The sequence below is a fragment of the Balaenoptera musculus genome, chromosome 2 (assembly GCF_009873245.2).
Source record: "Balaenoptera musculus isolate JJ_BM4_2016_0621 chromosome 2, mBalMus1.pri.v3, whole genome shotgun sequence".
NCBI lineage: Eukaryota > Metazoa > Chordata > Mammalia > Artiodactyla > Balaenopteridae > Balaenoptera > Balaenoptera musculus.
The window spans coordinates 134,161,319-134,175,111 of record NC_045786.1 but is presented as its reverse complement, the minus strand read 5'-3'; the positions used below and the strand labels follow the sequence as shown (position 1 = coordinate 134,175,111).

Here is a 13,793-nt window from a genome sequence, read left to right as displayed (position 1 = left end):
AAGGACGCTGTGTGAAGGCACAGGAAGCAGAGGAAGGGGGGTAGAATAAGGAGGAAAAGAAAGAGCCTGGGAGATGAGCAGAGAGCAAGACACTCAGAACTATGGGGAGAGGCCAGGTCGGAAGTATCCCACTCGGCCAGATTCTGCTTCAGTAGACTGATTTTCGTATTTGTATTTACTTGAAGTGCGTTCTATGTGCACTACAAGTCCTTTTGGCAAGATTCTGAAATCCTTTCCCTCAAGGAGGAATTTTGCTGGTTGCAATTTCACAGTAAACAGATCTTGTGGAATTTTAAGCATACGACCTTATCGATAGAGGCTGAAGACCTAAGGACTAAAGCAGCTTTCTGCTTAGTTCTTCACTCGGTGAAGCAATTTTTGATGCAGGCATTTGGAGCGCAGGGTCACCTGGGGGCCAGGGAGGGACAGAGGGCAGCTGGGCTCCGCTCTCTTGGGGCAGAGGCTCTGTTTTGACTGGTATTCAGTGAGGGAGGGAAGAGCGGGCAGAAGAGCTAAAAATGCTCGAAAAAAGGAATACATTTAAACTATTTATACACAGAGCATCCTAACAGACTTGGAAACATAGTCATTAGCTATTTTGGGAACTAAATCAAAACTTAAAAGGACAGCAAGAAAAGTTTCTCCACTGCTAAGTGTGACGGTTTTCACCCGGGATGACTGCAGCTGCAGAGGTTTCAGGGAGGGGCAGGTCCATGGAGGTGTGGTGATACCACACACATCACTCCTCCCTGCCCGGTATCTGAGGCCTTCTGGGAAATCAGTGAGAACCGTGGAAAATGCACACACACACAGGCACTCCACTGGGATCCTGTTAGCGGAGCAAAATATCCATTTCTTCTTCTCCTGGGAGCTGAGCATGCCTACAGGTGATACCTCAAGTTCAGCCTGGAATCATGATCACCTGTGTCCACTGTTGACCTTAAGTGGTCCTGGCTCTAACAAATGGAGGCCTCTTGACCAAAAGCTCTCAAAATATGATTCTGTTGCAGGGACAAGGAGACAGAACAGGCTTAGAGCATTCAGAGACTGTCCCCACAATGCACAGAAAAATTTAGGGCCAGACTGAGAGATAGGTAACGATCCCTGGGGCATCTGCTAGTACAGTATCATCAACAGTATCATTTGGGAGATAACTGAACCAAGCTGCTGACAACACACAACACAGCTGGAGTGGCTGCACGGAGCATGTTATGGAAACACTGCATGACGAGAGGCTAGGGCACCACATCCAACTTGTTGCCTGGACATAAAAAATACAAATTATCTTCAAATACCACGGACAAGGATGTATACTGATTGTGTATAAATCTACGCCATACTAACGATCCCCAGCATTTGAATTTCCTGCCATTTACAATGCAAGAAGAGTGCCATACAACTTACGGAGACAAGGCCCAGCCCCAAGAAGTTTACACCCCACCTTATGACACATACGAGTGTTTTGATGAAGATGACAGTGCTAGGGGGTTAACAGTGGCTTTTGTGGTTGTGGGAACAGTGAGCCAAGACCAAGACACAAATTGTGTCAGGGATTCAGCAATGACTCAGTTTATGCAGTGCAGCCTGTGACCTCACAGTGCTGAGATTCTCAATATTCCAGTGAAACAGACATTTTCTACTAAAGCTAGTAGATTTCTATGACCGGCTAAGGAGTAACAACTTGATGGCAGGCAGCATGAGAGACAGATTCCCGCATCGAGGGTCCCAGGCATTTGACAAATTCTGGACCGTCCTTCTCGCCCATCATTTTGGAAACAAGGGAAGAATAAAGTCCTAGAGGCTTCTGACAGAGCTGTGTGGAAGCTTGGTTCAACCTTCTCAATTCAGAGATGAGGAAATCATCTACCAGCAACAACCAGATTTCTTTCCTCAGTACCCGCTCCCTGCTGAGAGTCCGGTGTCACCTGCGCTCTGAGCGTTGCCCGGCAGCTCACCTGTTCCAACATGTCCTTGGGCAGGTCCTCCTGCTCATCCATGGTTAGAATTGCCCGTTTGATTTCATCGTTGGATAATTTCAACCTGGAGAAAGAATATTTTACTTGTTGTTAACGATATTGGCTTGAGCCGTAAAAATTTAATACAAGGTAACTCATTTTGCTATCCCAGCTGCTGATCTTCAAGTGCCGTTTTTCTCCAAATCTCTCAGTGAAAGCTTATTTCCTGACAATGTTGCACCTAAAAATAGTATTTTGAAAGGGCTTTAACATTCTTCCAGGGCTTTCTAATGCTCTGCTGACACAGAGAACAAAGCTGTTATGTTCTACCATTTAGTTTCCTTAAACAAGGGATTGGAAGATGAGAAATAGGGAAAACACCCACACACACCTGTTTTCTTTAATATACAGTATCCACAAATTGAAGGTGAAAGGGGAAAACTAACTTTTTTTTTTTAATTTTTTTTTTATTTTTTTTTAAAGCTAACTTTTTGACTTATGTGTCAGGAGTGTTTAAAGTTCGCTCTCATATTAAAAATGGATTTTGAGAAGGTTAGCAGGATCTATGTTATTGTTAAAAAACGGAATAGTTGATATACAAAATAAAATGTATAGCTGAGGAGTTTTCATGTGTATTATTTCATTTGGCATTCAAATTAACTGTGATGATTTTTTTTTTTAATTGAGGGAGAAACTGAGGCTCAGAATGGCTAAGTGATTTGCCCAAGGTCAAACATATACAAAGGGGCAGTATCTAACACAAACCCAAGACTTTTGATTGCTAATCCCAAATTCTTTTTACAAATAATGCTTATCTAGTTAATATCTCATAGGGAAGGATTTAAGCAAAAACCCAAATCTGTTTTCTGTTTTTCTATCTACCATTAATTCATATGATTTACTAATTTATATTAAGGATTTATGTCTTGATTCTGGCAGGACAACAAAGTACTGACTGTGAAAAGAGTTGAAATTAAAACATACTTGTAAAAATATGTTTTTATTACATACAACCGAAAGTCTTAACCAGGGCAAAAAATCTTAATCAGATTATTAGCTGTAACAATAGGGTCATTCTTTTGTTCTACTTGTAAGCATCAGACCCAGACTTATTTAAAAAATCTTACTTCCTTATAAGCTACCACTAACGTGTTATAGTACAATTATTCGATCTGTTCTTCTAGTTTATGATCTTCAAGAAGAATGACATTTAGGACTGGGAATAAAGACATGAACACACAAATATAGAGCAAGGCATACAGCCTTCATGTGTAACATTTGAAGGAAGGGACTTTGGCATCAGACAGGCTGTGCCTGGCTCTGACACTTCTTGGTCAGTGTCAGAAAAATTGGAAAAATTTTTTTCTTCAGCCTCAGTTTCTTCATCTATAAGATAGAGATAATGACAACCTATGTAAAAAAAAAGGATTTTTGTAGGTGTATAAAGTGAAATAATGCATGAGACATGTTTAGCATAGTGTCTGGCCATAGAAAGGGCTCAATAAACTATATGTATACTCTGCAAGGCAGACTTTTCCACCCAGAAAAAAAAAAAAGCAGCAGTACTTATGTAACATTAATATTCAAGGGCAGCTACTTGATAAATAAACAGCGCTAAGTAGGGTTATCATGAAACTTCCCAAAGTGCTCTCATACCCATTGTTTCATCAGAGTTTCCTCTCTGTATAGAGCACCCATTAGACCTGGGAGAATTAAAAAATAATTAGAAGACATGGTGCTTATTTTAAAGGTGGTTATAATGTTTGAGAGAATCTAATGATAAGTTGAAACACTCCACACAAACATACATGAAGCATACATGGTCAGCTGTGCTCTCCCAGGTAAACGAGAGGGTTGGATGAGTGCAGGGTTGGCCATAAAGCCCATGAAGGAGGAAAGAACCCACTCTGGACACCTCTGGCTTGTCCTATTTTCTCCAGATTTTGACACGATCTTGTTAAAACCATCCATCCTGCTATTGAAACTGAATGTTGTTTCATGTACCAATAAGTAGGCCAGGGAAGGAACAGATTTGGGAATCCTATTGTACCAATATCATTCTCTTCTATTTCATGCTTTCAAACCCAAACAGAGCACCTAGGCAACATGCCAAATTGTCCATGTTCTAGAATAAGACCCATTCTCTTCCCTAGTCCAAGCTGTAGCACCATAATAACTGCTGGGCTGTGGAGAGCGACTCTGGATCTGGGCAGACGTCTCTAGATTGACTTAGTCATTCTGGAGTCAGTCATTTCCCATGAATATGTTCACTGGAACATCATAATGGAAAACTCCCAAACTTAAATGGAACAATTTAGCCAAGTTGGCATGGGTAAAAACATATGACGGGAAAAACTGTATCCCGGCATCAAGGTCTCTACCATATGGGCCCTGGGTAGCCCTAGATTCCAGGACACTAAAGGCTCTTGAGTCAAGTAAGGGCAAACACCATGGTGTAGCCATGCAAGGCCAAAGAAGTGGGACATTAAGTAAGGTTGAAACTGCCACTGATGAAAACCAGCTGGCTGTGGAAATGTCTAGTTACCACGAGAAAAGCTCCACGTATTTAAAAAAAAAAAAAAGGGGGCTTCCCTGGTGGCGCAGTGGTTGAGAATCTGCCTGCCAATGCGGGGGACACAGGTTCGAGCCCTGGTCTGGGAAGATCCCACATGCCACGGAGCCACTAGGCCCGTGAGCCACAATTACTGAGCCTGCGCGTCTGGAGCCTGTGCTCCGCAACAAGAGAGGCCACGATAATGAGAGGCCCGCGCACCGCGATGAAGAGTGGCCCCCGCTTGCCGCAACTAGAGAAAGCCCTCGCACAGAAACGAAGACCCAACACAGCCATAAATAAATAAATAAATAAACCCAAAAGTTTTTTAAAAAAAAAAAAAAAAAAAAGATTAGTTCTGTGTCCTTTTCACATGGAGTTGAAGAAACCACTTTATGGTGTCTTTCTGCTGAGTCCTTCTGTTTTGCATTTAAGAGAAAAGGAGTTGAACATCAGAGTGAGAACAATACTTGAAGTATCAGATTTGCATTTCATTAGCTCCCCATATGGAGTGCAGAACTTCTTGCTTTTGAAATTGTATATATTTATGCTGCTCAATCCCCAGAGGCTGTCTGGACCAAACACTAGCTCTAATTCATAACAATTTTGGTTTCTCTTCATGTGGCCCACAAAGAGACTTGAGACTTTAATGGCTAGTACTTAAGAAAATCTACCTGTCAACATCCCGCCTTGCACGTGGTCTGTGGGAGCAGACAAAAAAGCTGTATCTTTGGGGAAAGAGGAGAAGGGTACACGGCCCTCTGGGAGGCTTCTATAGGTTGCCAAAGAGTTCTTAGTATCATCTGTCATCCACAGATTGAGTCACTAATCTCTGTAATTTAAGGACCCTACCAATCCTAACCTTTTAATTGCTTTTAAAGCTTGGCAGTGTTCTGGTGTGCAGGAGGGTGGCAACTTGTGAGACATCCACTTCGACTTTCTTTGCAAGGCAGGAAACAAACCAGCCATTTAAAACCAGTATTTAACTCCACCTTGTTCTACTCAGGTATTTCAAAAATTTGCCCAGAGAACTGGAACATCCAGGCGTAATTAAACTAAGTTAAGGATGGATGGCTAGATCAGCTTTAGCTCTGCTTCAGTGGATTTAAGCCAAATCCCTCTCCTTTAAAGTAGCCTTTTGTGGTTTACTACACCCTGGCTGTCATGTTAAGTGAGCATCTGGAAAAAAAGAATGGCAGAACACTTCATAAAAGTGTATTTTAGGTGGGTTCATTTTGCAATATAAGCCAGCTTCCAAATATCTTTCTTTCTTTCTTTTTTTTTTTTTTAACAGAAGGGAGAGGTCTGTTTTAGGGAATAAAGCAGAGTGAATCTTAAGTTGCCCCATGTAGCCTACATACACACAGCAGAGAAGTTGTTGCTGGCTCTTCCAGGGGCCTGACGAACGGGTCTCATTCTCGGGTACCTCGTGTCCATTCTACTCACTTCTCAAGTCTGTAAAAGGCAGGGTCCCTGGTGGCTTGGAGCGTCACACCTTCCAGACAGCCTCTTTCTGGGCGCTGTGAGGGACGCTGGCCTCTTATGCTGTGAGCACATGAAAAGGGCCTGTACTTCCTCCCCTGCTCGGCCCCTGGGTTGAGAAGGCCTTTCCTTCTGGCTGCCTTCTCGGCTCCAGGCAAGGCTGTGGCAGGTGCCCCTGGCCAAAGGGTCTGCGAACTTTCGCGGTATGGGGGTAAGAAAGAGCTTTTAAAGATAACCAAGCGCTGCAGACACGTGTGCATCACAATACCGCCCATGGAACATGCCACGGGCTTTCACCGGGGTGGAATCTGGTGTAATGACTGCGTGGCTGGTAATTAAATTCCTAGTCAGCAAGGTAAGACACAGAGAGGGTCGCCAGTCTTTGGGAATGAAATAAGCAGAAAAGAAGAAAGACACTAAGTGTGGAAAGGTAGGAAATCTTGACTTCAACTTGGAAACATTCCTACTCATTGTCCCCAGGCAGAAAATCAGTCTCCAAATGCTAGTGACAGGTTTTGTCTTTCTCCAGTCTGTCCCTCATCAGGTCTAAGCTGGGCAATAGAAGGAGCTCCCTATCTGAGAGCAGCCTGTGCCTCCAGCTCTGACCCCTCCAGCCTATCCTGCGAACCCGTCAGAGATCAAACTCAAAACCTCATTAAGACAGTGCTGTCCTCTGGAACAAACGGCACCAATTCCGGATCCCCCCCCGGCTACACAAACGGGCCATTAACTGAGCAGCTGCCACATCCAGGCACTCTGTCAGTGCTTCTCACACGCTGGGTCTCATTCTTACAAGCCCACTGCTTTCATTACCTCCATTTTATAGACTGACCCTGGGCTGACTCGGGCCCTGACAAAGGCACCAGGCCTGGATCTCAGGCCCTCCTGCCTGGTCTCATTTAATCCAAGTGATAATCGTCTGCTGCAATTACAGGGCTCTCTCTATAGCCCCGCCTGTACCCACTCCGGTGCCTTTGCTCCTGCTGCACCCTTGGAACTGCCTCCGCTCCCCTGCCTGTGTAACTGTTAATGGCCCTCGAGGCCCACTTTCTCAGGGACACCCTGCTGCTGCCCCCTCGCCCCCTTGGCTGGGCTCCCCATCCCCTTCCATCCAGACCAGTCTAAGGCCTGAATTGTTCACAGGTCATCTCGCCTGTGTCACTGTTCTCCAATTAGCCATGCGCTGCTAAAGGCAACAGTGCTACCTTAAGTCTTGGGACATCCTATGGCACCCAGCACAGTGCCAGGCAAACAAACACTCCAAAGTGATAACTCTAAGCAAAAAGTATCAAAGCAAAGTATCACAGCTCTCCCCTCCTTTAAGCCCCTGGCTCCTTTTGTGTGTACTCATGCACTGCCAACGAAAAGGGGAGAGTGAAAGCAAGGTAAACCAACCACTGACTGGTTAAACAACTAAATAAAAACAAATTAGTTCTGCTTAATTTCTTTTACCTTTAGCCCTGTGCTTTCCTGATGAGACAGTAAAACCACTGACCACTGAGCAGACAAGCATGTGGTACTGAATCCTCTGTGGCAGAGAAGGTTTTAGACCCTGATCAATAAGGCCCAATTACCATAAGGTTAACTGCATCTCAAAATCACCTTGTTATACATAATACATTTTTAAATTATGCTCATTGTAATACTTATCCATTAAATTGGATATTAATAGATAATTTAACAGATACGAGGCAAATTCTTAAAATTATCTTCTAGAGAGTTTGGACACATTCACATTCTAAGTCACCTTAGCCTTTGACACTTTTGATGTAATGAGGGAATGATATACCACAATATGAAACAATTCCTCCAATAATGGGATGGGAAATTTGCCAGAAGAAGTTGTAACCTTATCTATAACTAGTGTAATTACCCTTGGTGGCATCTTGTACTGAGAATAATCTGTCTATGAGAAACTGGGTCACAGCTAGAGCACTTCAATTACTATAGAAATTCAGAGTGATAGCTCCCTTTGCCAAGTTGTTTTTAAAGTGCTCCTCTAGACTGCAAAAGTGCAAAATAGAGGGGGAAATTCTAGGGTTTTAAAAGAAAAACTGCCCAAATTTTCATTTAATTTTGCTATTAAGTAAAAACATTATTTGTAAAAAGAAGTTTTAACAAAACAATTTGTATAGACTATAGAAAAAAAATATGTAGCCCTTCAAAACTATTTTCAGTGGTGTCTTCTTGAACAAAAGTGGGGATAAACACAGGGCCTGGCCACTTACACAGCTTCCAGCCAGAGGCAGAAATTAAATGCTAACAGGATGGTTCATGTTACCTTACTAAGTTGTATTAAAATTCAGGGGTCTTACCAAATTTCAATTTCTCTTTCACTAAAAGAAACATTTGCTCCAGAAAGTAATATATGTCTGGCTATCAATCAAACTTCTATGCTGCAAACCAAGCAGCAGTGCTGTGTGTTAAACTCTAAGACCATGTGAAAAATAAGAACTACTACAACTACTACTTTCCGTCTTTACTCTCCCTGAAAGTCACCTTATGCCAGCCTCGATACATATATAACATTCTTTCCAGAATGTAACCAATGTGACTTATACATAATGCCTCAAAATTCAGAATTCTTTATATTTTCCTTCCCTTCATCAGCACGAGGTATCTCTGTCTAATGTGAAAGTCCCTTTTAGAGAAAGAAGAAACTAGATTCAGAAAAACTACTTGAAATGCCCAGGACGACCTGACACATTGCCTGAAGCTATAATCAGATTCCAGGTTCCCGAATTTTCTTTCTTCTTTTCAAGCTCCAAGGCCATGATGGTTCACTAATTATGAGAAATACTTCTGAAAGGGCTGGACTGGATGAATTAGCATTTCACTGAGGTTTGAGTTTTACATATTTTTTAGTCATAAAAATGTTCACAAACAGCATGAAATAATATAATCTTGAAGTATAAAAAGGTGACTTTGGAAAGCAAAATGAAACAAAGAGCCTTCATGCCTTCAGCGTGGATGCTGATTCTGTGACAGTGTTACTTCAATGGCTAAAGAATCTCTAAAGCTGAGAGGTATAAATAACAGTAAAGTCCATTTTATAGGCTCTCTGGAAAAACAAAACAAAACATTGATTTGAGATGTTCTGCTCTTTATGATTTAGGAGTCTGTGGAAATTAAACTGCAAGAAATAGGCATCCAGCTGTGACATATTCCACGAGGGAAAGGAGGCACTAACGGTCCTCTTCACGTCAGACAGAAGAAACTCGGAGAACTGACCCTCAGCAGAGTCCAGGTAAAAGGACGAGTCCAAACATGTGGTTTGGAGCCACATGATAGAAAAGTTGGTCCTGATAGCCTCATCCATCAGAGGGCAGACAGCAGAAGCAAGAAGAACTACAATTCTGCAGCCTGTGGGACGAAAACCACGTTCACAGAAAGACAGACAAAATGAAAAGGCAGAGGGCTATGTACCAGATGAAGGAACAAGATGAAACCCCAGAAAAACAATTAAATGAAGTGGAGATAGGCAACCTTCCAGAAAGAGAATTCAGAATAATGATAGTGAAGATGATCCAGGACCTCGGAAAAAGAACGGAGGCAAAGATTGAGAAGATGCAAGAAATGTTTAAAAAAGACCTAGAAGAATTAAAGAACAAACAAACAGAGATGAACAATACAATAACTGAAATGAAAAAATACACTAGAAGGAATCAATCACAGAATAACTGAGGCGGAAGAACAGATAAGTGACCTGGAAGACAGAATGGTGGAATTCACTGCCATGGAACAGAATAAAGAAAAAAGAATGAAAAGAAATGAAGACAGCCTAAGAGACCTCTGAGACAACATTAAATGCAACAACATTCGCATTATAGGGGTGCCAGAAGGAGAAGAGAGAAAGGACCTGAGAAAATATGTGAAGAGATTATAGTCGAAAACTTCCCTAACGTGGGAAAGGAAATAGCTACCCAAGTCCAGGAAGTGCAGAGAGTCCCAGGCAGAATAAGCCCAAGGAGAAACATGCCGAGACACATAGTAATCAAATTGACTTTAGTAATCAAAAGACAAAGAAAAATTAGTAATCAAAAGACAAAGAAAAATTACTAAAAGCAACAAGGGAAAAATGACAAATGACATACAAGGGAACTCCTATAACATTAACAGATTATTTCTCAGCAGAAACTCTACAAGCTAGAAGGGAGTGGCACGATATATTTAAAGTGATGAAAGGGAAGAACCTACAACCAAGATTACTCTACCTGGCAAGGATCTCATTCAGATTTGACAGAGAAATCAAAAGCTTTACAGACAAGCAAAAGCTAAGAGAATTCAGCACCACCAAACCAGCTCTACAACAAATGGTAAAGGAACTTCTTTAGGCAGGAAACACAAGAGAAGAAAAGGACCTACAAAAACAAACCCAAAACAATTAAGGAAATGGTAATAGGGGGCTTTCCTGGTGGCACAGTGGATAGGAATCTGCCTGCCAATGCAGGGGACACGGGTTTGATCCCTGGTCCGGAAGGATCCCACATGCCGCGGAGCAACTACTGAGCCTGTGCTCTGGAGCCTGCGAGCCACAACTACTGAAGCCCATGCATCTAGAGCCCGTGCTCCACAGCAAGAGAGGCCACTGCAGTGAGAAGCCCGTGCACAGCAACAAAGAGTGGCCCCCGCTCGCTGCAATTAGAGAAAGCCCATGTGCAGCAACGAAGACCCAACACAGCCAAAAATAAATAAAATAAAAATAAAAATAAATTTTTAAAGAAAATAGTAATAGGAACATACATATCAATAATTACCTTAAATGTGAATGGATTAAATGCTCCAACCAAAAGACACAGGCTTGCAGAATGGATATAAAAACAAGACCCATATATATGCTGTCTACAAGAGACCCACTTCAGACCTAGGGACACATACAGACTGAAAGTGAGGGGATGGAAAAAGATATTCCATGCAAATGGAAATCCAAAGAAAGCTGGAGTAGCTATACTCATATCAGACAAAATAGACTTTAAAATAAAGAATGTTACAAGAGACAAGGAAGGACACTACATAATGATCAAGGGATCAATCCAAGAAGAAGATATAACAATTATAAATATATATGCACCCAACATAGGAGCACCTCAATACATAAGGCAAATGCTAACAGCTATAAAAGAGTAAATCAACAGTAACGCAATAATAGTGGGGGACTTTAACACCTCACTTACACCAATGGACAGATCATCCAAAATGAAAATAAATAAGGAAACAGAAGCTTTAAATGACACAATAGACCAGAGAGATTTAATTGATATTAATAGGACATTCCATCCGAAAACAGCAGATTACACTTTCTTCTCAAGTGCACATGGAACATTCTCCAGGATAGATCACATCTAGGGTCACAAATCAAGCCTCAGTAAATTTAAGAAAATTGAAATCATATCAAGCATCCTTTCCAATCACAGTGCGATGAGATCAGAAATCAATTACAGGGAAGAAAACGTAAAAAACACAAACACGTGGAGGTTAAACAATACGTTACTAAATAACCAAGAGATCACTGAAGAAATCAAAGAGGAAATAAAAAAATACCTAGAGACAAATGACAACAAAAACACGACGACCCAAAACCTATGGGATGCAGCAAAAGCAGTTCTAAGAGGGAAGTTTATATCAATACAATCCCACCTCAAGAAACAAGAAAAATCTCAAATAAACATTCTAACCTTACACCTAAAGGAACTAGAGAAAGAAAAACAAACAAAATGCAAAGTTAGTAGAAGGAAAGAAATCATAAAGATCAGAGCAGAAATAAATGAAATAGAAATGAAGAAAACAATAGCAAAGATCAATAAAACTAAAAGCTGGTTCTTTGAGAAGATAAACAAAATTGATAAACCTTTAGCCAGACTCATCGAGAAAAAGAGGGAGAGGACTCAAATCAATAAAATTAGATATGCAAAAGGAGAAGTTATAACAGACACTGCAGAAATACAAAGCATCCTAAGAGACTACTACAAGCAACTCTATGCCAATAAAATGGACAACCTGGAATAAATGGACAAATTCGTAGAAAAGCACAACCTTCCAAGACTGAACCAGGAAGAAATAGAACACATGAACAGACGAATCACAAGTAATGAGATTGAAACTGTGATTTAAAATCTTCCAACAAACAAAAGTTCAGGACCAGATGGCTTCACAGGTGAATTTTATCAAACATTTAGAGAAAAGCTAACACCCATCCTTCTCAAACTCTTCCAAAAAATATCAGAGGAAGGAACACTCCCAAACTCATTCTACGAGGCCACCATTACCCTGATACCAAAACCAGAGAAAGATACTACAAGAAAAGAAAATTACAGACCAATATTACTGATGAAAATAGATGCAAAAATCCTCAACAAAATACTGGCAAACGGAATCCAACAACGCATTAAAAGGATCATACACCATGATCAAGTGGGATTTAACCCAGGGATGCAAGGATTCTTCAATATAGGCAAATCAATCAATGTGATACATGATAATAACAAATTGAAGGATAAAAACCATATGATCATTTCAATAGATGCAGAAAAAGCTTTTGCCAAAATTCAACACCCATTTATGATAAAAACCTCCAGAAAGTGAGCATAGAGGGAATCTACCTCAACATAATAAAGGCCATATACAACAAACCCCACAGCAAACATCATTCTCAATGGTGAAAAACTGAAAGCATTTCCTCTAAGATCAGGAACGAGACAAGGATGTCCACTCTCGCCACTATTATTCAACATAATTTTGAAGGTCCTAGCCACAGCAATCAGAGAAGAAAAAGAAATAAAAGGAATACAAATAGGAAAAAAAGAAGTAAAACTGTCACTGTTTGCAGATTACTGTACATAGATAATCCTAAAGATGCCACCGGAAAACTACTAGAGCTAATCAATGAATTTGGTAAAGTTGCAGGATACAAAATTAATGCACAGACATCTCTTGCATTCCTATACATTAACAATGAAAGATCAGAAAGAGAAATTAAGGAAACAGTCCCATTCACCATTGCAACAAAAAGAATAAAATACCTAGGAATAGACCTACCTAAAGAGACAAAAGACCTGTACCCAGAAAACTATAAGACAACTGATGAAAGAAATCAAAGATGACACAAACAGATGGAGAGATATACCATGTTCTTGGATTGGAAGAATCAATATTGTGAAAATGGCTATACTACCCAAAGCAAACTACAGATTCAATGCAATCCCTATCAAATTACCAATGGCATTTTTCACAGAACTAGAACAAAAAAATCTTAAAATTTGTATGGAGACACGAAAGACCCCAAATAGCTAAAGCAATCTTGAGGGAAAAAAATGGAGCTGGAGGAATCAGGCTCCCAGACTTCAGACTATGCTACAAAGCTACAGTAAACAAGACAATATGATACTGGCACAAAAACAGAAATATAGATTAATGGAACAGGATAGAAAGTGCAGAGATAAACCCACACACCTATGGTCAACTAATCTATGACAAAGGAGGCAAGGATATGCAATGGAGAAAAGACAGCCTCTTCAATAAGAGTGCTGGGAAAACTGGACAGCTACATGTAAAAGAATGAAATTAGAACACTCCCTAGCACCATACACAAAAATAAACTCAAAATGGATTTGAGACCTAAGTGTAAGACCGGACACTATAAAACTCTTAGAGGAAAACAGGAAGAACACGCTTTGGCATAAATCACAGCAAGATCTTTTTTGACCCACCTCCTAGAGTTATGGAAATAAAAACAAAAATAAACAAGTGGGACCTAATGAAACTTAAAAGCTTTTGCACAGTAAAGGAAACTATAAACAGGATGAAAG

General features: G+C 40.8%; 1 protein-coding gene across 3 annotated transcripts in view; it reads right to left on the bottom strand.

The window, feature by feature from the left end:
* Positions 1–13,793, bottom strand: part of DAAM1 (dishevelled associated activator of morphogenesis 1) — a 173,385-nt gene that overhangs the window by 28,964 nt on the left and 130,628 nt on the right. For all 3 annotated transcript variants that reach the window (XM_036842628.1, XM_036842627.1, XM_036842629.1), the window contains one exon: positions 1,956–2,040. In XM_036842628.1, coding sequence (XP_036698523.1) covers positions 1,956–2,040 — 85 coding nt within the window. The remainder of the gene's footprint in view (positions 1–1,955; positions 2,041–13,793) is intronic.